Source organism: Lepus europaeus, chromosome 4 (genome assembly GCF_033115175.1).
Source record: "Lepus europaeus isolate LE1 chromosome 4, mLepTim1.pri, whole genome shotgun sequence".
Taxonomy (NCBI): Eukaryota; Metazoa; Chordata; class Mammalia; order Lagomorpha; family Leporidae; genus Lepus; species Lepus europaeus.
In genome coordinates, this window is record NC_084830.1 from 22,756,077 (window position 1) to 22,783,799 (window position 27,723).

At 42.5% G+C, this 27,723-nt stretch overlaps 1 protein-coding gene across 1 annotated transcript in view; it reads right to left on the minus strand.

Annotated features, from left to right (window-relative positions):
- Positions 1-27,723, minus strand: part of DEPTOR (DEP domain containing MTOR interacting protein) — a 163,427-nt gene that overhangs the window by 75,777 nt on the left and 59,927 nt on the right. Inside the window, exon 4 of the mRNA XM_062188056.1 lies at positions 4,211-4,389. Within this exon, the coding sequence (XP_062044040.1) occupies positions 4,211-4,389 (179 nt within the window). The remainder of the gene's footprint in view (positions 1-4,210; positions 4,390-27,723) is intronic.

The following is a 27,723-nucleotide window of genomic DNA, read 5'->3' on the forward strand; positions in this document are numbered from 1 at the left end:
CCTGGATCCCTGCCTCCCATGTGGGAGACCCAGATGGAGTTCCAGGCTCCTGACTTTGGCCTGGCCCAGCCCTGGCTCTTGTGGCCATTTGAGGAATGGACACATGGATGGAAGATCTCCCTCTCCCTCTCCCTTGGCCCTTCCCCCTTCTTCTCCCCCTGAAGAATGGGAAAGTTAAGAGATGTAGACATGCTTAATCACTCAGTAGGTGAAGAAGCTGAGATCCTAAAGTGAATGTTCCCCTCCAAAGACTGCACTCATTGATTTGTGCCAGGTGGCCACACCCCATTACAGACATCCCCTGCTTTGGCACACACACACCTCGGAGCTACTGGCTAGTTTTGCAACTCTGGGAAAACATTCTAAAGGCTTTGAATCTCAGATTTCTTCACTATAATAACAGCACCAATAATAAACTGTAAGAACACCAATAATAATACTAATGGCATAGAAGTGCAGAGAGGATTTAATAAGTATATACAACAGTGCACAACACAATGTGTGAAGCACATATATATTAATACACAACACAGTAACATCTCTAAAGTACTAAGTACCTCATACACTGTAAACATCAACACATTAAAAAGGTAGGTATATATGTTCATGGGTGGTCTATATAAAACGTTTGTATAAATATGTACAAACACACATACCTCCATACACAAATATGCATGCAAGTTAATTACTCATCTAACAAGATCTGCCTTGATGACACAGTGTCACTGCCCATATGGTGACGGAGCTGGTGGTTAGTGTTTCACAAATGGGCTTGATTTTGACACCTGCTGGCTTCAGTCTAGGGAACCCCCTTTGTCCACAAACCTGCTCAAATCTTAAAGGCCAACTTTATTTAACGTTTAACCTATGAAATTAATCATTAGCCAGACAGCTCAGAACTTTGCTTACGACTCTAGCAGCTATTTAGCACGAGCTCTAACAAACACAGCTGTGGTAGCCACGTTTTCCTAACTCCAGGTCAGAGTCTGTGATCTAGCAATGAATTGCCAGGCTGGAAACCTGGAATTCCCTTGGGAACCCTGGTGTATAAAATATTCAGTCTCCTATATCCATGGAAAGCACACTTCCATGGTTAAGATTTGCTATTAATAATGCTGTTATTTTATCCTTTATATTGTACTTTAAAGGAGTTAGGTTTATGGCATTATAAAATGACACTAATTGACGTGTTACCACTCTTTCCTTGTTGTCTGGAAACAACTTGAGTTTGTTTCCTTGAGTCGTCTGGAAACAACTCATGGCATTCTCTAGCTTCTAAAATGTCTGGTAGGAGGTAGTAGATGGTAGTGGATGAGGCTGGTTTTCTCACAGAATTTGGTATCACTGACTTCTTCCTGGAGCAAAGGTGACAGCAACGACTCCAACCAAGCACACCGTTTTTCACGAGAGAAAACCCTAGACACTCCCACTGTCTCCAGGTTTATGCTCACTAGCGGTCACGTCCATTTGGACATCACTACATGAGTGGTCTCAGGTTGTTTAACCCTATTTACCTTACAGTTAACAATACTGTACTGTGCACTTAAAAATCTGTTGAGAGGATAGACCTCCTATTAAGTGTTCTTACCACAATGAAATAAAATTTTGAAAATCCTACTTCATAGGGATGAAAAAACTTAAATAAGTTAATAAAGGAAAAATAATCAGTGTCTGGCACACGGTATAAAATAAACAAATGGATAAAATACATATTTTCTGCTATTTTTTTAATTGCTTCTATAGCCATCTTATAGACCTGACAAGACTATAAGCAATTTAAGGCCATGGATCTCACTGGCATTATGCTTTCTTACACATTCTCTCCTCCTCAATGAACTTGGCCCAGCATTAGACACATAAATTAGGTCAGCAACAGATAGTTGTGGGTTCAGCTATGGCAGCACTGCCCAGGAGAAAACACCCTGGAATACACTGAGTGCCACTTCAACCAATGCCTCCAAACCAACAGCTTGCAAAATATTTAACCCTAAAATTTGGTAACAAATAATCTTATGTTGTAACCCAATACAAACATGAATACTAAACACATATATTCTATAAAAATATATACACTATATAAATATCCACATTTTTATAGTGTAAATCTAACTGAAAAGTTTCACAAAACAATACTTATCTTTACTACATGAAATCTGCTGATATTTTCTATTCTAGAAACCTGTAAATCTAGTCTATTAAATCTCGTCCAGTGCCTCTCAAACTTCAATGTTCATTCAAATCACTTGGGGATCTTGATAAAAAGATCAGATTCAGTGGGATTTGGGATAGGATCAGAGACTGTGTTTATTTCTATCAGATTTCTAGGTTACACTGGGGGGCTTTAGATTACACATTGAGTAGTTAAGAGTCTAATTTATTTAAGATTTTTGTTATTATTGAATGATGGAAAGGGCCCTCCAGATTTATGCCATGATCCACTTAATGCTTGCAATCTGAAGACTGTAAAACACCATTCTAAAGAATTTCTAAAGTTTCTGTCACCTCTATAATTCCATTGTTAGTTTTTCCATCCTAGGGTAGAAATCCTAGGCCTAAAAAAGGAGCAGGATTAGGGGAGGAACTTAGAAGCCAGAATGACTCAAAGGCTACCTTTCATGCAGACTCAGATACACCTGCCTGGTTCTCAGCCCATTCCCCCACTGCCCCAAGCCTCCACCTTGCATCTGTCTTCATTAACTGAATGAGCACTTACTGAAAGCAGAATGATGAATTAAGTACTTTACATCTAACCCACCCACTCCTACAATCACCCTATGAGGCTATCCCCATTCTACAGATGAGAGAAGCTAAGTAGCTAGCCACTGGTACAGGGACTCCATAGCCTATACACTATAGTCTACCTTGCAGTATTCACACTCTTGTGTGGTCTCCTCTCATGCTGAGTAGGGCTGATCTGCCAATTAACTGATTATTGAGGAATTGACAGTATGTGACTTCCAAGGCTCACTTAGAAAATACAATATGGCAGTGCCGGCGCTGTGGCACAGTGGGTTAAAGTCCTGGCCTGAGGCACCAGCATCCCATATGGGTGCCAGTTCTAGTCCTGGCTGCTCCTCTTCTGATCCAGCTCTCTGCTATGGCCTGGAATCATGGCGGAGGATGGCCCAAGTCCTTGGGTCCCTGCACCCACGTGGAAGACCTGGAAGAAGTTCGTGGCTTTGGATCAGTGCAGCTCCAGCCGTTGCGGCCATCTGGGGAGTGAACCAGCAGATGGAAGACCTCTCTCTCTATCTCTATGTCTCTCTGTAACTCTTTCAAATAAATGAAATAAAGAAAATACAATGTGGCTTGTGTCTTTTACTCTCTTAGAACACTCCCTCTGTTCGAAGCTAGGTTGCCACATCATGAGAATTCTCAAGCAAGCTTATGAAGAATCCCATACAACAATGAACCAATGCCTCCTGCCAACAGCCAACACCAACTTGTAAGGCAACAAGTGAGCCACTGTGGAGGTGAATGCTCCAGCTCCAAGTCTTCCAACGTCTGCAGCCCCAGGTGGAATCCTAACTGCAACTTCATGTGAGACCCCATGTCACCTTGCTAGGCCTTGCCCAAATTCCTGACCCACAGAAACTGCCTGAGATAATAAACACTGCCTATTAAATTCTGGGGTAATATGTTGTGCATTAAATTTTAGGGTAATATGTTACACAGCAACAGGTAACTAATACGGTTCTTAACTAATGCTATAACGTAACATTATGGTTCAGCCTAAAAAGGAATGTGAAACTTTATCATGATGGCCCTTTGGATAAACTCTTCATTGTGCCTGCTCATGTGGTTCAGCAAATTTTCATTCTCTTCTTACAAAGGACCTTGTGGGAGGCATCTATTTTCCAAGTCCATGCATGTTGGACTTGACCACATGACTTGCTCTGGCCAATTGGATATGGAGTTGTAATGTTACATCACAACTGACCAGAAGCTTCTGTAGGCACTACTGTCTGCCCTGTTTAGCTTCATCAGTTGTCTGCAGAAACAACATACCCCAGACAGTACAAGTATTCCTGTATAGCATTGAGAAGACATCAAACACAGACTTGAACTTAACCTCTAGCTTGGACATAAGCTGAACTGAGCCCAAGCAGAAATGCAACTGAGTTAGAGACTCATGAGTGGAAAATAAGTGCTAAACCATAAGGTTGGGGGGTTGTTTGTTACTGCAGCAAAAGCTGACCAATACACTCACCATGCTGGATAATGCCATGATCCATAAGACGGTGGCAGAGCTGCTCCGCCTCTTTCCTTGTGGTAGCCTCACCTTCCTGAACCAGCCAATCAAGGAATTCAGACGCCATGAAGGTGCGTTCATATTTGACACCCTCCTCTTCCCTGGGCTGCAGGAGTGTGTTTTCAGGGCTCATCAGCCTGGGAGGTAAAAAAGGAAAGATAACAAATCTACACAAAAAGAAAAAAGTTCATTTGAAATCCTACATTACCGGCTTCTCTGAAGTATTACACTGAAGTTGTCAGGCAAATGAGGCTGTCTTATATTGCTACTGAAGTAATTCCTAAGAGGAGGATCCACTTCAGAAGTGAACAAGGTCCAGGAGGGCATTTGGTGCAGTAGTTAAGACCCTGCTTGGGACTCCTGCATCCCATATTGCATTTCCAGGGTTTCAGCCCCAGCTCCAGTTCCAGTCCAGTTTCCTGCTATTGCACACCCTGAGAGGCAGCACTGATGGCTTAAGTACTTGATCCCCTGTCAACCATGTGGGAGACCCAGATGAAGTTCCTGGCTCCTGGCTTAAGTCCAGCCCTGGCTATTTCAGGCATTTGGAGGTTACTAAAACTTCATACCATATGGTGTTCATTTTCAGTGTTTTCAGAGTTAGAGCTCAACTCTGCTATAGAAAGAATATGTGACTAGGAATTAGAAGATTTAAATTTGTCCTCAATGGGCCAATTAGTAGCAATGAGATCTTTTTTCTTTCTCAAGAATATAATGGTATCTTCACCCAGTTGGTGTGAGAAACATACCTGAGGTTTGAGTGAAATAATTTTAGTATACAAAAATAATGAATACACAATGGGTATAGCATTTAACTAATCATGTGGATATATTGGGGCATGATTAATTTGTGCCTATTAGTTATGAGCTGATGAAGATGGAGACTCCCTCAAGTCCCTTCCACTCTTCCCAGAAGAATTGTTGGAGTAATACTATCTGAAAGCCATTGAAGAGGCGTGATTATGAAGTAGGAGACTTGGGTCTCAATCACAGCTCTGCCATACACTAATCATATAATTTCTTACTACTTAGTGTCCCCCAAATTCATATTAAATGAGGAAGATAATTACCTATTCAACTTGCTTCTTTGGATTGCTATTAGCATCAGAAACTTTTAGGGAAAAATCACAAATTTTCTAAGTATATGAATGTCTTCTTTTTTTTTTAAGATTTTATTTATTTATTTGAGAGGTAGAGTTACAGACAGTGAGAGGGAGAAACAGAGAGAAAGGTCTTACGTCTGTTGGTTCACTCCCCAAATGGCTGCAAAGGCCGGAGCTGCGCCAATCCGAAGCCAGGAGCCAGGTGCTTCCTCCCAGTCTCCCATATGGGTACGGGGGCCCAAGGACCTGGGCCATCTTCCACTGCTCTCCCAAGCCACAGCAGAGAGCTGGATTGGAAAAGGAGCAGCCGGGACTAGAACCAGCGCCCATATGGGATGCCGGTGCCATAGGCAGAGGATTAACCTACTGTGCCACGGCGCTGGCCTCATGAATGTCTTCTTTTTAAAAAAGATGTATTTATTTGAGAGGCAGAACATTACAGGAAAAGGGAGAGACAGAGAGATCTTCCATCAATTAGTGCACTACTCAAATGGCCACAAAAGCCAAGGCTGGACAGGCTGAAATCAGGAGCGAGGAACTCTATTTGAGTCTCCCATGTGGACGGCAGGAACCCAAACACTTATCTCATCTGCTGCCTTCCTAGGCACATTAGTAGGGAGCTGTGTTGGAAGCAAAGTGGCCAAGGCTTGAACCAGCACTCTTATATGGGATGCTGGCATCACAAGCAGATGCTGAATCTGCTACACCACAATGCTGGCCTCTAAATGCCTGCTTTTATATTAGCGTGTTTGTAAAAGCTATTAGCTTTTTATAAGTTACTTAAAACATCCTCATTCAGCATGTACAAAACTCATTAAAAATTTCTTATTGAGATCTTTTCCCCCAGGACAATTCTCCTCTGCACTTTAATCTATTCTTAGGAACATCCATGAGACTGCTTTCCAAGGGTTAGTCACAGCTGAGTTAGAATGAGCAAGAAGAATTCTATTTCATATAATAATGGCCAGTAGAAGGTGAAAGGACCACATTTACACGAACAGTGACAGAATCATAGGTAATTACATGCAAAGATGTCCACATTGGCCCCTCTCTTCCTTCTCTCCAAAGGGATGTCACCTCTTATCTCATCAAGAGGCCAAGTCCATTTCAGCTTTCCTTGAACTTGTGCTGCTTTGTGACTTGTTTGGACCACCAGGATGTGGCAGAAGTGACATTATGCAATGTCTACAATCAGACCTTAAAAGGCCTTGCAACTTCCTCCTCAACCTGGAATGCCATCCTGAGCCCACCACATCAGGGAGCTGGTCTAGCCTTCCGGAGAAGAGGCCACAACGAGGACAACCAAAGTGCCCAGATAATGATGCCAAATCTCAGGTGAGTGAACAAGGCCATGCTGGACTTTCTAGCCCAGCTGAGCCTCCAGAAGCCACATAAATGAACACAGATACACACACTCACAAGCAAATTACATAGCTTAGAGAGTACAAAGGAAATGACAAACATTAGAAGTTCCCGGAAATAAACTGCAGAGACTAGAGTCACAAGGAGGTAGACCCAGGGGCCTGAGCTGGTGATGGGAATCTAGAACACAGAATGGAAGGACGGGTGGGCAAGCCCACATAAGGAATTCTCCCATGCCTTTCTCCTCCCTCAAAGAAGGTATTTTGAAATGAAAAGAAAGGGAAAACTGGTTTCCTCAGTTTTCTGGCTTTAGACATTATCTCCTTTAAGAAATCTCCCATGTCTACAAATGTGGACCATATACCACTTGTAAGGCCTTTAGAGCAAAAGAGGAATCGCCTGCTCAGTTGACTATAACTTTTTGGAGACCAAAGTCCCTATCTTTGTGGTTCGCAGTTGCTTCCTAAAACACTGCTTTTTCAGAAAGCAATGGCTGGGGGCCGGCGCCATGGCCCACTTGGTTAATCCTCCGTCTGCGGTGCCAGCATCCCATATGGGCGCTGGTTCTAGTCCAAGCTGCTCCTCTTCCAGTCCAGCTCTCTACTGTGGCCTGGGAAGGCAGTGGAGGATGGCTCAAGTGCATGGGCCCCTGCATCTGCATGGGAGACAGGGAGGAAGCACCTGGCTCCTGGCTTCAGATCGGTGCAGCGCCGGCCATAGCAGCCATTTGGGGAGTGAACCAATGGAAGGAAGACCTTTCTCTCCATCTTTCTCTCACTGTTTCTAACTCTACCTGTCAAAAGAAAAAGAAAAAAAAAAGCAATGGCTGAAGGGATAAGCTCAGTCCTCTGAAATGAGACTCTGAAATGTGACTTCTCAGACACATTACAAGGGAGCTGGACTGGAGGAAGAACAGCCAGGACTCAAACTGGCAGTGGTATGCTGGAGTCACAAGTGACAGCTTAATCCCTTGTGCCACTAAAACAGTCGCCTTTACCCCCGTTTGTAATCACCCTGCCTCTTCCAGCTCCGTGATTTTCTTTCCACGGTGTGAAAAAGACAAGTGCATCAGGCTAAATTGTGTCACCCTCTGTAAACAGAAACATGACCTACCAGCCCAGAGCTAAGGAGCTGGTGGCCTCTGGACAAGTGGCTAGTTAGCTGCTTCTGCCAAGAGGAGCTTTAGGAAAAAGACCAGCTGGCAGGCCCACCTGGTTTGGTTCAGCTTGCCATATAAAGCAGGCCCCATCAGCTCAGATCTTCCTTATTTCATTTCCCATTATAATCAACTCATGCCCCTACACAGGTCCCTCTTTTTAAGAGGAAGCCTTTCTTGGGACTTGATTTTGGTATTAACACGCAGGCACAGTGTTGAAGCAAGAATCTGACTTACTCACTCCAATCATCTCTTATAACAAGCTACCCTTTTAAGCTACATGGTGGCTTAAAACAGTTATCGTTTAACTCTTAGTATTCTATGTGTGGCCAAGAGTTCAACTGACTGGTTTCCCGATGGTGGTAGCTTGGGATCACTCACACAACTGCTGCAGACTATGGCCAGGGTTGATGTCTGGCTTCAGGATGTTCCTCAATACAGCCTCTCTCTCCAGCAAAGCAACCTGGACATCAAGCATGGCATTGCAGGACTCAAAAAGAGGAAACAGATACTTCCAGAACCATTTCTTCTTCTTCTTCCTCTTCTCTTGCTTTCCCTTCTCCCCTTCCTTTTCCTCCTCCTCCTCCTCTTCCAGCTTTATCCAAAAGTAATTAACATACCACACAGACATTTAACATGTATGTTCCAGTGGGTTTACTTTTTTAAGATTTATTTGTGAGGCAGAGTTACAGATAGAGAGGGAGAGACAGACAGAAAGCTCTTCCATTTTCTGGCTCACTCTCCAAATGGCCACAACGGCCAGAGCTGAAGTGACCTGAAGCCAGCAGCCAGGAGCTTCAGGTCTCCCACATGGTTGCAAGGGCCCAAGCAACCAGGACATTTTCCACTGTCTTCCTAGGCCATAAGGAGAGAACTGGACAGGAAGAAGAGCAACCAGTTCTTGAACCAGCACCCACATGGGAATGGCGGCACTGTAGGTGGAGACAGCCTACCACGCCACAGTGCCAGCCCTTCCAGTGGTTTTTATAAGAGTTATATAACAATTATGTCTAAGAGCTCGCAAAAGATATATCATTCTTGGGTACTGCTTTAAAGTTAATTCAGTTTCTAGAAAAAAAAAAAGGAAGGAAATTAACTTCAAGATGCAATGACTTTGAACAGTCCTTGGCTTGACTGTCGAGGAACAGGGTTTTTTTTGTTACTTTTTTTTGTTGTTGTTGTTTTTCCGTGCAAATTGTTGAACTCTCTACTTAGTATAGAGTTGGTCTTCTATGTATAAAGTTAATCAAAAATGGATCTTGGGGTCGATGCTGTGGCATAGTGGGTAAAGCTACTGCCTGCAATGCCAGCATCCCATATGGGCACCAGTTCGAGTCCTGGCTGTTCCACTTCCCATTCAGCTCTCTTCTATGGCCTGGGAAAGCAGTAGAGATGGCCCAAGTCCTTGGGCCCCTGCGCCCATGTGAGAGACCTGGAAGAAGCTCCTGGCTCCTGGCTTCAGATCGGTACAGCTCTGGCTGTTGAAGTCATCTGGGAAGTGAACCAGTGGATGGAAGACCTCTCTCTCTCTCTCTCTGCCTGTACCTCTGCCTCTCTGCAACTCTGCCTTTCAAATAAATAAATAAATCTTAGGAAAAAAAAAAGAAAATGGATCTTAATGGAGAATGGGAGAGAGAGGAGGTGAAGGGGTGGGAAAGTGGGTGAGAGGGCCAGTATGGTGAGAATAATCACTGTATTCCTAAAGTTGTACTTACGAAATGCATGAAGTGGGTATTCCTTAAATATTCTTGGGGGAGGGGCATAAAATAAAGTAGAATAAAATAAAATAAAGACAAATTGGGCATAGTGAGCTAAGCCTCTGTCTGCAGTGCCCTGCCATCTCATATGGGCGCCAGTTTGAGTGCCAGCTTCTCTTCCAGTCTAGTTCTCTGCTATGGCCTGGGATAGCAGTAGAAGATGGCCCAACTTGCATGGGAAATGGGGATGTAGCTCCTGGCTTCTACCTTCTAATTGGCCCAGCTCCGGCCATTACAGCCATTTAGGGAGTGAACCAGTGGATGGAAGACCTCTCTCTCTCTCCTCTGTCTGTGACTCTGCCTTGCAAATAAATAAATCAATCTTTAAAATAAGGACAAGTTGTCAAACCATCTCCACAACTCATGTTAGAACATGCTCATCTCCCCAGGAAGAAATTCCATTCCCATTAATAGTCACTTCCCACTTCCTCATTTCTTCAACCCTAGGCAAAGGCTAATCAATGTTGTATATGTAGGAACGAGCCTACTGTGGACATTTCTCCTAAATGGGCTTATATAATATATAATCTATTATGATTAGCTTCTTTCAGCACAGTGTTTTCAGTGTTTATCCATGTGCAATATATATCAGTATTCATTCAATCTCACTGTTATGGCCAAATAATATGGCATTGTATGGACATACCACATTTTTGTTCATCCATTCATCTGCTGGTGAACATTTGAATCTTTCTCTTTTTGGTTAGTATTAACATTCATATGCAAGTCTTTTTATGGCTATATAGTCTCATTGTTTTTGGATATACACCCAAGAATGGAACTGCTGGTGACATTGTTTAAACTTTTGAGGAGCTATCAGACTATTTTCCAAAGAGGCTTTGCCATTTTGCACTCCTACTGCTAAAGTATGCAGGTTCTGATTTCTCCGCATTCTAGTCAGAACTCATTTTTATCTGTCATTTCCTATGACAGGCAGCCTAGTGCATGTGAAATGGCATCTGAGATCTGGGTTTGCATTTCCCTTATTATCAACGATATGGGCCATGTTTTCATAAGCTTATTGCACTTCTGTATCTTCTTTGGAGAAATTTTTAAGAGTTTTTAAGAGTGTGTGTCTCTTTCTCTTCATTCTTCCTTTCAAATAAATAATTTGCAGTGCTTTAATATAGTAGGCTAAGCCTCCACTTGTGGCACCAGCATCCCGTATGGGCACAGGTTCAAGTCCCAGTTGCTTTTCTTTCAATCCAGCTCTCTGTTCATGGCCTGAGAAAGCAGTGGAAGAAGACCCAAGTTCTTGGGCTCCTGCACTCACATGGGAGACCTGAAAGAAGCTCCTGGCTCCTGGCTTTGGATCAGCCCAGTTCCAGCCACTGTGGCCCTTTTGGGAGTGAACTAACTGATGGGAGACCTTTCTACTCTTCCTCAGGCTGTCTATAACTCTGGCTCTCAAAAAAATTAAGTAAAATCTTAAATCTTTCAAAAATATGTATAACTCAGTTTTGTATTGTCTGTTCCTTATTTATCTTATTTTACCTAAACTATAGGGTAATCTTATAGGGAACTAAAATCAGACAAATTTTAATCCTACACACTTGTGAGCTACATGACTCTACTTTCCATGTATAAAATGGGGGTGATGATGGTGACTACTTGGGGAATTATTGTGCATCTTAAATGTGGTAATGTACTCAAAGCTTTTATTATAGTGCCTGGTACAAAGTACTGAAATTTTCAGCCATGGCGATATTGACTAGAAAAATGTTATAAATGGAGACATTAGAAAATATCTAATCCCTTTCCTGGTGTCAAAAATTAAGATTTTGTATGTATTTCTATAGAGAGGAATAATAATTCCATTTTAATAAGTAACCAGTATTTAAGATACCCTGAAACATCTTACATTTTATAGAACAAAGTCTTTTTTTTTTATCAAATGTTTGTATGCTGGCCTAGAATCATGGCATAAAGACACACATACAATTAAGCATTAAAAACATGGGCCCTTGCAAGTTCTCACCGGCTTTTGAACGTGCTGTGAGCCAACTCCAGCCTTTCCTGGATCTGTATCTGAGTCAGCTTTCCCAGCTCCACACTAACCCAGAGGGAAGGCGGCAGTACAATAGGAGGAACTGCCACAGTTAGGGGCCAGTACAGGAATAGAAATAAACTGATACCGATCTCTTAGCACATTGAAAAAAATTCAAAAGAGCTCAGAAGGCCCCATCTGGTGTAGAAATGTACACGAATGACGTACAAGAGCAAAAACTGGAGGGGGAATCAGAATGACCTACGAGGCTATTTGCCCAAATAGATGTTTTGGAATTCAGAGGGAGCTTTATAAAAAGCAAATTCATGTGTTAATATAATGATGAATTATTTTTAAAAGCACAATATAAAGCAATATACACATGATGATCTTTATTTGACTTCAAAAATTCAGGGTTGGCGATGTGACATAGCAGGTAAAACACTCCCTTTGCAGTGCCAGCATCCCATATGGGCACCGGTTCAAGTACCAGCTGCTCCACTTCCAACCCAGTTCTCTTCTATGGCCTGGGAAAGTAGAAAACGACCCAAGTTCTTGGGCCCCTGCACCCACGTGGTAGACCAGGCAGCAGCTTCAGGCTTCTGGCTTCAGACTGGCACAGCTCTGGCCATCGCGACCATCTGGGGAGTGAACCAGTGGATAGAAGTCCTCTTTCTCTCTCTGCCCCTCTGTAACTCTGCCTTTCAAATAAATAGATTTTTTTTAAAAAAGTTAAAAACTCATTCACCCAAATGTTAAAAGTGCTACCTCTGATTTTTCTTTCTTATTAGAGTTCTCTAACATTCAAAGTATCCCTAGAGAATGTGCTATATTTGTAGGGAGAAAAACATTATTAATAAAGAAGTTCAGTTAGGGTTAAGTTTATGTTTAATCAGATGCCTAGTTCCTGAAAAAAATGCCGATTATCATTATCCAATATAACAAACTGTCTCCCATTGGCTGAGGCTGTGGAGCAGCGACCAAGTCACTGCTTGTGGGGCCCGCATCCATGTCGAAGTGCCAACTTGACTACTGGATCTTCTGCTTCTGAACCAGTTCCCTGCTAATGTGCTTGGTAAGGCAGCAGATGAAAACCCAAATACCTGGGCTCCTGCCACACATGTGAGAGACCTGGATAGAGTCCCTGGCTCCTGGCTTCCGCCTGTCCCAGCCTTTACTGTTGGGGTAATTTTGGAACTGAGCAAGTGAATGGAAATCTCTCATTCTCATTCTCTCTCTCTCCTTGAATCTTCCTCAATCTGTCTCCCTCTGCCTTTCAAATTATATATTTAGCTACATTCTTTTAGAAAACAGTCTCCTATTTTAACACTGACTCGTTGTAAACAACAAGAAAGTATTAATGAGGGAGAAATGCCTACATGAGCATTCATATATTTTTATTATTTATTTGAGAGGTATAGAGAGAAAGACAGAGAAATACCCAAATGCCAGCAAATGTTAGGCCTGGATCTGGGAGTCAGGAGTCTCCCACATGGATGGCAGGAACCCAATCACTTGAGCCATCACCACTGCCTCCCCAGGGTCTGTTTTAGCAGGAAGCTGGAGTCAAGTGCAGGAGCCAGGAATCAAACTAACACTCTAATGGGGGACACAGGTGTCTTAACTGGCATTTTAACTGCTAGGTTAAACACTGGCTCCAGTACTGATATTTTAAGTACTATGCTGGGGCCAGCTATGTGGCACAGCAGGTTAATGCCCTGACCTGAAGTGCTGGTATCCCATATGGGCGCCAGTTAAAGGCCCAGCTGCTCCACTTCCAATCTGGCTCTCTGCTATGGCCTGGGAAAGCAGTCCTTGAGCCTCTGCACCCATGTGGGAGACCTGGAAGAAGCTCCTGGCTCCTGGCTCCTGGCTTCGGATCAGCGCAGTTCCGGCCATTGCAGCCAACTAGGGGGAACCATCGGATGGAAGAACTCTCCCTCCCACTTCCCCTCCCTCCCTCCCTCCGTCCCTCTCTCTGACTCTGACTTTCAAATAAATAAATAAATCTTTAAAAAAAATTAAGTATTATGCTATGATCTACAAGATAGATATTATTATTTAAAAATTGTGAATTTATATGTATAATATCAAGCTTGGAAGTAATACATAGAAAGGTATTCAAATTAAATTTATAAATCAAAACATTGCATATTGGGAAAGATGAGTAAAAGAGGAAAAACATTTTATTCTTTGCCAGTAAATATCTTCCACCCTGTGTCACCCATCTCTGTATTATACACCGAATAGAACAGAGTGTTCTCACCTTTGTAATGTAATGTGTTGTTCTATCACATCCTCCCTCCTTCATTTCCCTGCAGAAACTCAAACTATCCTTTTAACCAGTACTGCATCTGGGTGAAGGGACGCAGCAAACTGGAAGGCACAGTACAAGGTAGCTTGGTTCTCATTCACACAAAGATGCTGAGGTGGTGGGACTTATTTGAAAGGCAGAGTGACAGAGGGAGTCAGAGAAACAGAGGGAGACAGAGAGATCTTCCATGTGCTGGTTCTCTCTCCAAATGGCTCTAATAGCAGGACTCGGCCAGACTGAAACCAGGAGCCTGGAACACTATCTGGGTCTCCCATATGGGTAGCAGGGGCCCAACTACTTGGGCCATCTTCTGCTGCTTCTCAGTTATATTAGCAGGGAGCTGGATTGGAGCCAAGCAGCCAGGTCTCGAACACTTGCTCTGATGTGGGATGCCAGCATCGTACGTGGTGGCTTAATTTGCTGTGCCACAATGCTGGTCCCAGGACTCTTCTTAAAATGGCCAGATTAAGTTTCTATGAAAATTTCCCAACTAAGGAGCAATGCACACAAATCCTTCTGTGTGTCTCTCTCTCCTTTTGACCTTAAAGTCAGTACCACAGTTTTATATACAGCCTCCATTTTTTTTAAAGATTTATTTGTTTGTTTTAAAGGTAGCGTTACAGACAGAAAGGGAAAGGCAGAGACTTCTACTTGCTGGTTTACTCCCTAAATGGAGGCAATGGCCAGGGTTGGACCTGGCCTAATCCAGGAGCCAGGAGCCTCATCTGGGTCTCCCATGTTGGGGTAGGGGCCCAAGGACACTGGGTCATCCTCTGCTGCTTTCCCAGGCACATTAGCAGGGAGCACAATCAGAAGTGGAGCAGCCAGGAATCGAATTGGCACCCATACTGGATAATGACATCGCAGGCAGCAGCTTAACTGCTATGCCATAAGGCCCAGCCCCAGCCTTTCCATTTTTAATGTACTACTACTGTGCATCCAGCTAAACTAGAAGTTCCTGAAGGATAGATACCATGGTTGATATTTCTTTATTAGAAAATTGAAGAGGTATATATTAGGTGTCCAATGATTATTTTCTAATCAACGGACTGAAAATTATGCATATGACACAAAGTAATAGAGAATTTTATTTTGTCTGTAGAAGAATAAGATTCCTTTCTCTTTGGTTGTTATTCTAAATTAGCTGGGAGAAAATTAAGAACTTTTCAGTGCTGGTATTATGCTCTGAAAGAGACTGATATTCTGAAACCTAAGTTGTAATTTTCACGTTCCCCATGGTTTTCCGTTACCTTAAACAGTCATTTTCAGAACTTGAATCAGCTTTCAATAGAAGCCAAGTGCAAATTCTAAGGCCACAGCCATCCTAAAAGGCTACATGCAACTATGATTTCATAATCATGAAATTACACAAGGAGGACTGAAAACGAACACTCTTACCCTCAATTCAAAATAATTCAAACCTCTGCGTGCCTTTTTAAACAACTGTCAAGGGAAACTGGGTTCTGAAACCTATTATAAAGGCTCCTTTTAAAGGAATGATTATTATTTACTTTGGATGCTTTCACAATTATTAGCAAATAGATTTTCTACCAAACAAAAAGCAAGGAGAGGTAAAGGAAAAGAATAAGAAAGGGAAAGATGAATTGATGAAGAAAAATGGAAGACAACACCAACAAGGGAAAATAAATGAGTATGTCTGACACAGTCCAGTAAGAGTGATAAAAACAAGTGGGGAGTACCTTTCTGCAGGTTAACAGGCTCGGGGACTGTAGGGCTGCTTCGTACTTCCAATTTGTTGAAGCAGTATAAAAAAGAAGACACAGTCTCTGTTTTCCTTATTCAACCAACGTCTTACATCGTACAATCATAAAACTCCCTCTCTTAAAACAACTTTTTGAATCATTATGTGATAAATCTATGTCAATCAATTTTTGACAAAGATGTCAAGGCCACCCAAAGAGAAAAGAATAATCTTTTGAACAAAACAGTGCAGGGACAATTAGGTAAGCACATGTTAAAAATGAAGTTGGGGCCCTGCCTTCATATAGAAAATAACTCGTAATGCATTACAGGTCTAAATGTAAGAGCCAAAATCATACAACCTTTGCAAGAAAATAAAAGAATTTTCATGATCTTGCATTTGATTGTTCTTGAATATGATACTAAAAATAAAAAAGGAGCCTGTGCTGTGGCATAGTGGGTAAAGCCGCCTCCTGCAGTGCCAGCATCCCATATAGATACCGGTTCAAGACCCGGCTTCTCCACTTCTTCTCCAGCTCTCTGTTATGGCCTGGGAAAGCAGAAGAAGATGGTCCAAGTCCTTGGGCCCTTGCACCTGTGTGGGAGACCCGGAAGAATCTCCTGGCTCCTGGCTTTTGATTGTCATAGCTCCAGCCATTGCGGCCATTTGGAGAGTGACCCAGTAGATGGAAGACTTTCTCTCTCTCTCTCTCTCTCTCTCTCTCTCTGCCTCTGCTTCTCTGTAACTCTGTGAGATAAATAAATAATTCTTAAAATAAAAGTTAAAAAGGGGGGGGGGGCTGTGTGTTGTAGCACAGTGCCACTTGTGACACAGGCATCCCATATTAGGGCGTTGTTTCAAGTCCCAGAAGCTGTACTTCCAATCCAGTTCCCTGAAAATCATGGGAAAGCAGTAGAAGATGACTCAAGCAGTTGGGCCCATGCCACCCATGTAGGAGACTTGGATGGAGTTCTGGGCTTTTGGCTTCAGTCTGGACCCGGTACTAGCCATTGTGGCCATTTGGGATGTAAACCACAGATGGAAGATTTCCTTCTCTCTCTTGCCCTCTATTTCAATCTTTCAAATAAATAAAATAAATTTTTAGAAAATAAAAATAAATAAATAGGACTATTAAGCATTTTTATGCTTCAAAGACATGAGAAAGTAAGACAACTGACAGCAGGGGAAAAATATTTGCAAGTCATATCTCTGATAAGGGAATATATCCAGAATATATAAGGAACACTGAAAGGTCAATAATAAGCTGATAAGACAGCCAACTAAAAGGCAAGCAAATGATCTGAAAAGATCAAAGACGACATACAAATGGCATCAATCACAGAAAAATCTCAACGTTGTTAGTCATCAAGCAAACCAAAACCGCAGGATGCCACTTCACATCCACAGTTGGCTAGAATAAAAAAATTAGATAACAAATACTGGCAAGGATATGAAGGAAGCAAACTCTCATCCACTGTTAGTGGATGCAACCACTTCAGAAAACAGCCTCACAATTCCTTAAATGACTCAACATAGTTTTCATACTAAGTGTGATCGAGCCAGTCTTCTCGTAGGTAAATGCCCAAGGGAGATGAAAACATATGGCATTAGAAAATCCTATATACAGCTGGTGCCCTGGCTCACTTGGGTAATCCTCTGCCTGTGGCACTGGCACTCCAGGTTCTAGTTCCGGTTGGGGTGCTGGATTCTGCCCCGGTTGCTCCTCTTCCAGTCCAGCTCTCTGCTGTGGCCCGGGAAGGCAGTGGAGGATGGCCCAGGTGCTTGAGCCCTGCACCCGCATGGGAGACCAGGAGGAAGCACGTGGCTCCTGGCTTTGGATCGGTGCAGTGCACCGGCCATAGCGGCCATTTCGGGGGTGAACCAACGGAAAAGGAAGACCTTTCTCTCTGTCTCTCTCTCACTAACTCTGCCTGTCAAAAAAAAAAAATCCTATATATAAATGTTCACAACAGCATTATTTATTATGGCCCCAAAGTAGAAAGTCCATAGATCAAATTGAAAAATGTCACACTGGGGCCGGTGGTGTGATGCAGTAGGTTAATCTTCTGCCTGTGGTGCCGGCATCCCATATGGGCACTGGTTCTAGTCCCAGCTGCTCCTCTTCCAATCCAGCTCTTTGCTGTGGCCTGGGAAAGTAGAAGATGGGCCAAGTCCTTGGGCCCCTGCACCCACATGGGAGACCGGAAAGAAGCACCTGGCTCCTGGCTTCGGGTTGATGCAGCTCTGGCCGTTGCGGCCATTTCAGGGGTGAACCAACAGACGGAAGACTTTTCTGTTTCTCCCTCTCAGTGTCTATAACTCTACCTCTCAAATAAATAAATAAAAATCTTAAAAAAGAAAAAGAAAAATGTCACATCAATGTAACAGGATAATGTTTGGCTATAATTTGAAATACTGAAACATGCAACAAGATAGACAAACCTGGAAAACCTTGTAGAAACTGAAAAAAGACAGTCACAAAAGGCAATACACTGCTTGATGCCATTCACATGACATGTTCAGAACAGGGAACTATACAGAAACAGAAAATTAGATTAATGGGTGCTTAGGGATAAGGGGGTGGGTGGAAAAAGAGAAGAGTGATAGCTAATGGAAATAAGGCTTCTTTTTTAGGTGATGAGAATGTTCTGACATTGAATATGGTGATGGCTGCACTTATCTGTGAATGTACTAAAAACAACTGAATTGTATGCTTTAAATGGGTGAATTATATGGTATGTGAAGTATATCTCATTAAAAGTATTAAAAATCACTACTTCAATGATTCCATTTATTTGTTCCCTCATTCAATAAGTATTTATTGAGCATCTTATGTGTTCTAGGAGCTGCAAAAATAACAGCACACAGTCCTCACCCTTAAGTTGCTTCCCCTCCAGTGGGGAAGGAAACATTAAAAACCCATGTGCGCGGCAGATTAATGCTATCACAGAGGCACAGGGATATGCAGAACAAAGAGGAGCCAGGGAATCAAACACCGAAGCTTTCAAATTCCAGATTGAGAAGAAATGGGAGCTGACCCTGGGAACCAGTAAGAGGGAGCAGCAAGTACACACGCATGGTGTAAATCAGAGGGCAGGGCAAAGCAGTGCTGGGTAGGGACAAGACAGGGAAGAACGGGGGAGTAAGGCCCAGGGAGCTAAGTATGGACAATGAGCAGAGATTAGGTCAGAAGTGCTTCACACCCTAGGGGGGATACGGAGTGGAGGGAAATTCCGAGCTCAAGAACATCGTCAGGATCACAAAGAAGCACAGTGATGATCTCTCAGCTTCTGCTTTCCATTTGGCAATCCTGCTTTCAGTTCAACAAAGGTACCAGCACCAACCGGACACGCTGCCTGTACTCTTCTCCAGGAATACAAAACCAAGGCAAGGCCCCAGTCTGGCAAACCAGAGGAAGCAAGGCAAACTAACTTTCCAAAAGCTGGAAAGTGGTTTTAGATACTTCTATTTTGTCCACTGGCTGGGAACTACTGGGCTGGGGTGGAGGGGAGGTCATCAGGACCAAAGGGCCAACTACTAACCTCAGCTCAGCCGAGGGAAAATGGGGAAAACAAACCCTCATGAGTTGGAGCCACTGGTGTTGCTGGCAGATGCCTGAGGTTTATTTGGGATATCACACCATAGTAAATATAGAGAACATTTTAAAAAGATTTATTTATTTATTTGAAAGAGTTAGAGAGAGAGAGTCAGAGTGAGAGGTCTTTCTATCCACTGGTCACCCTCCAAATGGCCACAACAACCAAGGCACAGTCAGGCTGAAGCCAGGAGCCAGGAGGTTCAACATAGTCTCCCGTGTGGGGAGCAGTGGGCCATCTTCTGCTGCTTTCCCCAGGCCATTAGCAGGGAACTGGATCAGAAGTGGGGCAGACAGGGCGCGAACCAGTGAACAAATGGGATGCTGGGGTCACAAGTGGTGGCTTTACCTGCCACGCCACAATGCTGGCCCCAGAGGACTTTTTTAAATGTACTATTTGGTGTTGGTTCTACAGGTGTGTTTGTAAAAATGTATTGTGCTGTAGACTTTTAATGTATGTAATTTATGTGAACTGCATGCCAATAAATTGATGTAGTTACAGTTTAATTACAACTTTCATAAAGTTAAAAATGATATTCAGAGTTTCTTCCTATCTGGTCTGAAAGCCTCTTTTGTTCAGGGCTCTGAAATTAATAAATGCCTTCTGTCAGTTTGTTGCTTTTTCTATTTGGAGGAACAAAGCTTTGCTTTCCCTCTGGAGCTCTGTGAGAAGGGTCTGAAATTAAGCAGGGATGTTTTCACTTAGCAAACAAATCGAGAAAAAGGGCACAGAAACTATACTTCTTAGACTCATCTCTGCATTTCAGGGCAACGCCGGCAACCCAAGGGAGCCCCCGCACCCTGCCGGTCATGACAGCTGACTCTTGTCTTCCTTGGAAAAGTCCCTGCCATGCCTCCCACTGGGATCACTCCTTGAAACCCATGTTGACTGTGCTTCAGCATGGCCTCTTCTCACTCCGCTCTCTGTGTGTTGTCTTTTTCTCTCTGCTGCCCAGGCTCAGTACAGTCACTCACCCTGCCCCATCCAACCAGAGTGAGTTCCTCTACAAAGAATTCCCAGTCTTCCTCGGACTCAAAAGCATGTTGGACGTGGCATCCAACTTCCATGGGTTCATTGCATGGGACTTAGCTTTATAATACAAGAGTACTTCAAAAAATTTTTGGAAGACGGAAGTAAAGGTAAGGTTTTTTTGGTGCAAAAAAAAAAAAAATTGAGCACGTGAGGTATGTGGGAACTCTGCATAAGTTCACAATTTTTGCATTGTGGATTTAAAACTATTCTGAAATAAAAAGTTTAAACATTTTTTTTGAAATTCCATATACAAGAAGGTTTTCCAAAAGTTCACGGAAAATGTATACTGTGAGAAAACTTCACATGGATTTCAGAAATTTTAGCAAGTACTTAACACATGTTACTGCACCCACTTCAAATTTGCCTTTCTTACCTGTAACATGGTGGTGAAAATGTCTCCTCTTTAGAGGTACAGAAAGGAGCCAATGAAATAATGTGTGAATAATTAGGATATTGCCAGAAACACAGAACGGCTGAGTGACAGCTGTGGTCATTATGCTCAGCATCTGAATTTATGCAAAGAGAACCCAGAACTCTAAGTACAACGAGTGACCCTAGACTAGTAAATTTCTACAATTCCTTTACTCAAATCTGAACATTCCATGGGTAAGGAAACAAAGAGGGGATGTCTAATGACTGCTTTCCTAAATAAGAGTTACCAGGTGTTCATTACCTACTCATCTCCTCATCAAACATTCACTGGGCACATGCAGTGTGCTGGAAATTGAAGCTCCAAAATCATGTGAGAACCCAATGTCCATGACCTCAAAGAGCTCACAGTCATTCTGGAGAGAATGAAACATCAAACATCCTGGAGAGATGGACGCTGTGTTAGAACCCAGGGTGACTGCAGGAGCAAGGATGGAAGCCAAAGAAAATTACATAGTCCAACCATTTGCTATACTGTCACAATAATGGCCACTGAGAGTACCATGTGCCAGTTTCAGACGTCACATTATACATGGTACAGGGGCATGTATTTGATCTAGTCCCAAACTGGAGTGCTTGGCTTTGCGTCCAAAATCTGCTCCTGATTCCAGGTTCCTGACTGTGTATCCTATGAAACAGTGGTGATGACTTAAGTAGTTGGGTCCACGCCACCCCTGTGGGAGACCTAAATAGAAATCCCAGTTTTGGCTTGGCCCAACGCTGGATGCTATAGTTATTTGGGGAGTGAACCAACAGATGGATGGAAGCTCCCTTGTCTGTATGTCTGTCTTTTCTCAAATAAGCAGAAATAAATTTAAAAAATAAAAATACATAGTACATAATCACAAAAAAATAAACAAAACAGACAACCTGAAGGTGATTTTTCTATTTATAGAGTGTGGGCTATTCTGCTCACCTGTCCATTCAAGGAGCTGGGAGATAAGAACCCGTTTTAGTTCCCAAGTGGGTCTCACAGAATCAATCACCGTCCCAAAAGGAAACAAGGACATGCAAAAGCATTGATACAAAGCAAGTTATATAGTAAAGAAACTACTAGAGCTATGGGCATGGGTAAAGGAAACCAAAAGGGGCAGTGAAACTCAGGTTAGCACACTGGGGTGGCCATTGGCAACTCTAGGCCTGAAAGTCATCAGGAGAGGAACATGTCCAGAATCCAATGGAGCTAGATGTGAGGACAAGGTTGCCTGCCAGGACTGGTAGCCTTCAGTAGTGGGGAGGAAGCAGGGGACGCTCTGACCTTACTCTCCTTCCTCCTTCCTGCTAGTGCCACCCACTGAGTGAGCCAACCAGAAGCCAGAGGGCAATGAAGCCTCTCAGTCTATACAGGAAGTCTATACAGGTCAGCCTGCTGGGGGGCCACACAGGTTGCAAAAGTGCAGGAACAGATCTGAAAGGACAGTCAGAAATGTCCCACACACAGGCTGAGCATCTCACCATGCAGAGACTAATTCTACTATAGACAGGCACGTGGTTTCTTTATGCAATTTGGATGACATAAGGATACTTTTGACTATTTGCACTTTGTCCTTATATAGTAGAAAATTTACAGATTCTGCATTAAGCGAGACTCCATTGCTTTTCACCTCATTTGTCTTCACAACAGGCCTGTGAAATATGCATATTATTCCCATATTACAGAAGATAAAACAGAGACCCTGAAAGGTTAAATTTTTGCTAATAAGTACCAGGAGAAGAATTCTGCCTCATAATTTTCCAACTTTAAGAATACCGAGTGGATTTTCCATTCTACCAAGTTGGTAATTAGAGATGAAACTGGAAAAATCAATGATATAGAAACTTTGTTCATAGGCCTGAAATTAAACAGAATTAGGAAAAGTTTGAACTAACCAGAACAGTCAATCTCCAACGAGTCCCATCCATTGTTCAAACAGCAATGCATTTACCTTTACATCAAGTCACTTCTAAATAATCAACCTGTAGAAAAATCTATAGATGACAAGCTGAGCCTGATGACTTCTGACAAGCACAGCTGGCCTGCTGCCTGTCCTGTTCTGCATCTTAACAAAGGCCTAATAAAATTGCCACATATTGAATCAGAGGTGGAAGGTGGCATTACCAAGAGACAGGAGGATATAGTTTCCAAAACTAGACCCAAGGAGTTGCCATGAGCCAAGTGATGGACACTTTCTTAAGGCCTATTTAAAGTCTATTAAATTGCATGCAATATTAGTGTTCATTACTGCTACTGCCTTGGACTAAACCTATGGAATCAAAAACAGATAAGTTCATAGGCTACAGAGCTGGAAACCATCTGTGTGAACCCAGGAGGGTTGCTTTACTTTTCAAGTTTCAGTTTCCGTGTTTGCCAAAGGCAGAATAACAGTGATTAAGTCCTTGGTTTAGAATAAGGCTTCAATAACACAATGCATAAAAAGCCTTTGGTGTACTATAAGCTGGCTGCTTTTGGATCAGAGGAATTTAAAAGACAGCAGATTAAGCCTGAAGATGTCAATAGTGATGAAGTCCATCAAAAGCAGCCAGCACTTATAGTTTAGATATCACCATGCTTTTGTCTTCTCTTGAGTGGCAGTACACTGAGATAAACCTGTCTGCCCCACACCCTGCAGCTGGATATTATTAATAATGCTGTTATGACCATGGGTGTGCAAATAACTCTACAAGATCCTGCTTTCAATTCTTTCGGGCACATAGGCAGAACTGCAATTGCTAGACCATATGCTAATTCTATGTTTAGTCTTTTCCAGAATTGCTATACTATTTTCACAATTGCTGCTCCATTTTATATTCCCACCAGCAATACACAAAGGTTCTAATTTCCCTGCATCCTCACCAATATTGTTTACTTTTTAATATTAGGCATCCTAATGGGTATGAAGTCATCCTCCCTTCCCTTTTTTTCTCCCATAGGTATATTCCCAGATGTCTTTTTTTTTTTTTTTTTTTTTGGACAGGCAGTTAGACAGTGAGAGAGAGAGACAGAGAGAAAGGTTTTTCTTCCATTGGTTCACCCCCAAAATGGCCACCACAGCTGGTGCGCTGCACCAATCCAAAACCAGGAGCCAGGTGATTCCTCCTGGTCTCCCATGCAGGTGCAGGGCCCAAGCACTTGGGCCATCCTCCACTGCCTTCCCCAAGCCACAGCAGAGAGCTGGACTGGAAGAGGAGCAACCAGGACAGAATCCGGCACCCCAACTGGGACTAGAACCCAGGATGCCAGCACCGCAGGTGGAGGATTAGCCAAGTGATCCATGGCGCTGGCCTCCCAGATGTCTTTTACCAACCCCCTGGCAGAATCAAATGCAGACTCTGGCTACTTCTATTCCAAGAGAAGAGGGCTGAGCTCAGCTACCCAGACCAAAGTAGCTACAAGATTGTCCTCTGAGACTGCTCCCTCCGGCAGGCTGAGAATGCTCCCATAAAAGATAAGAGAAACAACAAAGTTAGGTGAACTTTGTGGTACAGTGGGTTAAGCAGCTGCTTGTGATACAGGAATCCCATTTCTGGGTGCCAGTTCAAGTCCTAGCTATTCCACTTCCAACCCAATATCCCTGCTCACATGCATGGAAAGGCAGTGTACCCTGCCGCCCATAGAGTGCCTAGCTCTGGCTGCTGAGGCCATATGGGAATGAACCAGCAGATGGAAGAGCTCTTCCTCTACCTGTGAATGAGGGGCAGTTACCTTCAACATGAATGCATGCATATCTCTGTCACATTTTAAGCTTTTACTTATGCTTATAATATAAACATACACTTATATTTAATGTACAAGGCAGTATTTGGAGAAACTACTTCTGAATGACCACAGTATAGAATTTTTGTTGAGATTTAAAAATCATAAACCACTGAGCTTATTTATGTAGTCTCTTCAGTCCTCAGGACCTTTGATGTACAAATTATTAACCATCTGAATAAACTGTCGGGTGAGACATACAACTTTGCATGGTCTGCAAAAAAAAATAGAAGGGAGCTAGGCAGATTATTGGAAGTGTCCCAAAAGGATGTAAGAAGGTACTTCAAATAGTTCATGGAAAATGTTTGTGGAAACTATGTATAAATTTGAAAAAATCTTTGCATCAAAATCAACATGTATTTTAATTCCACTTTCTCACATAATGTTTGAAGTACCCTTGTATTTACAGGTCAAAAATTTCCCAGGACTGTAATGTGTGTACATGAACAATAAAGTCATTTACATTTTTGTTGTAAAATTGTTTTCAAATACCCTATGAGAAGACATGATGGTTCTTTAAAAATAGTACAGGGGCAGGCATTTGGCACAGTGGTTAGGTTGCAACTTGGGATGCCTGCATCCCATATTGGAGTGCTCGAGTTCAAGTCCCAGCTCTGCTTCTAATTCCAGCTTCCTGTAATGTGCACCCTGGGAGGCAGCAGGTGATGGTTACAGTAGTTGGGTCTCTGCTGCCCATATGAAAGACTTGGAATGAGTTTTGGGCTCCTGACTTTGGCCTGGCCCAGCCCTCTCTGTTGAAGCATTTGGGGTGTAAATGAGCAGATGGACGATCTCTCTCGTCTGTTTCTCCCTCTCTCTGCCTTTCAAAGAAAATGAAATAAAAATTAAAAAATAAAAATAGCAGTTTCAAAATTCTTTAAGCAATTGGTGTCTTTTCTCAAATCTTATATGGAATTCATTTTTTTAACTTTTATTTAATAAATATAAATTTCCAAAGTACAACTTTTGGATTATAGTGGCTTTTCCCCCCATAACCTCCCTCCCCCACACAACCATTCCATCTCCCACTCCCACTCCCTCTCCCATCCCATTCTTCATCAAGATTCATCTTCAATTATATTTATATACAGAAGATCAACTTAGTATATACTAAGTAAAGATTTCAACAGTTTGCACCCACACAGATACACAAAGTATAAAGTACTGTTTGAGTACTAGTTATACCGTTAATTCGCATAGTACAACACATGAAGGACAGAGATCCTACATAAGGAGTAAGTGTACAGTGACTCCTCTTGTTGATTTAACAATTTGACACTCTTATTTATGACGTCAGTAATCACCCGAGGCTCTTGTCATGAGCTGCCAAGGCTATGGAAGCCTCTTGAGTTCACAAACTCCGATCTTTTTTAGACAAGGTCATAGTCAAAGTGGAAGTTCTCTCCTCTCTTCAGAGAAAGGTACTTCCTTCTTTAATGGCCCGTTCTTTCCACTGGGATCTCACTCACAGAGCTCTTTCATTTAGGTCGTTTTTTTGCCAATATCTTGGCTTTCCATGCCTGCGAAACTCTCAACATGGAATTCATTTTTAAATTTCATATTTATAACATTTAGTCAAATAGTGAAATCTATAAGCTAATTTGATTAACATAAAATATACAAATAAGAGTTGTGATGAAGATGATTATTGCCACCCTCAGCTAGCATCAGCTACAAAATCCAATTATTTTGTGCATTTTTAGATATTGGAAAATAAGTCTCCATGAGCCTCTCATTTTTCTTCACCTCTTGCAAACCAGGGCACTGGCAGGCCTTTTTTCCAAACAAGCTTCTCAAGTGTGTATGCAGAGAACAGAAGACTTGGAAGGTGAAGACAGTATCTCCTTCTGCAACAAATAGGCACATTTGTTTTTTCCCAGGGTAAGAAAGATAGCATTTTTCTCTCTGGGACAGGGCCAGGCTTGCTTGAAGATCATTATAAAATATTTAGAGTCCCTCTTCTATAACATAACCCATTGTGGGTGCAGGTGGCACCTGGTCTTCATTGTGCTTTCCTGTAGCAGCTAAGGCTTGGAAAGTAACTCAACAAATTGATGAGCATCTGGTCACCACTATTGCTGAGAGTAATGAGCTGTCTTCTGCCAGGATCCATTAAATGGTGGCAAGCAAAGTTGCAAGTAGGATAAAAATCCCAGACTCTTCACAATTCTTGTATAGCAATGATTGCTAGATTTTTAATTTACTTGAAAGCCAGAGAGGCCGAGACAGAAAGATTTTTCCATACCTTCTTCACTCCCCAAATGCCTGCCACAGCTAGGGCTAGGCCAGGCCAAAGCCAGGAGTCCAGATCTCAGTATGTGTCTGAGACATGGGTGGCAGGAGTCCAAATACTTGAGCCATCTACCACTGCCTCACGGGACGCACATGAACAGGAAGATGTAATCAGAAGTAGACCAAGGACTCAAACCCAGGTACTGCGGTATGGGAGGCAGGCATCCTGAGCCATGTCTTAACTACTGTGCCAAACACCAGCCCCAGCAGATTTTTGTCTTTTAAATTTGAAAGGGATAGACTGAGAGAAAGAGACAGCTCCTATTCACTGGTTTCCTCCTCAAATGCCTAGACCGCTGGGCGTGGGCCAGGGCCAGGGCCAATAACACCAAACACAATACAGGTCTCCCGAATGGATGGCAGGAACCCAATTACTTGAGCCACGGCTGCTGCCTTCTAGGAAGCTGGCAGAAAGCTGGAGCTAGGAACCACAGTTGAGAATCAAACCTCATACTCCAGTGTGGGACATGGGTATCTTGACTGATAGGTTAAATTACTCCTGCTGTTCTTGACATTAATTATCCACAACATCGCTGGTCATACATGTAAATAGTCGCAAAAGGTAACAACTCTTAGCCCACTAACATTGCAACCTTAGGACTCCTCAAATAAACCAAGAAGGTGATAAATGTTTACTTCCAGATTCTATGAAACAATTAATTGTGCATCAGAGGCAAAGGGTGAGAATGTACATGACATATTAGAAAATATTTATTATACATTGCAAAATAATCAAAATATATTTTGAAGATAAAATTGCAATAATCTGTAGAATTCAGGATCTAAGTTTGAAAAACACTTTTATACTAGAAATAGAACAAGAAGGAGTCAAAAGCTTGAAGACTTTTTAAAAAAAAAAAAAAAAAAACTCCAGCTCTGTATCTCAGGGTGTACATTAGTCATTACATCTTTCTATGGCTCATGTCTCCCATTCCTACAACAGAATTAAGTATGCCTGCAGGGGGCACAAAACAGCACAGACTGGTACAGAGGATCAAATAAATAAAG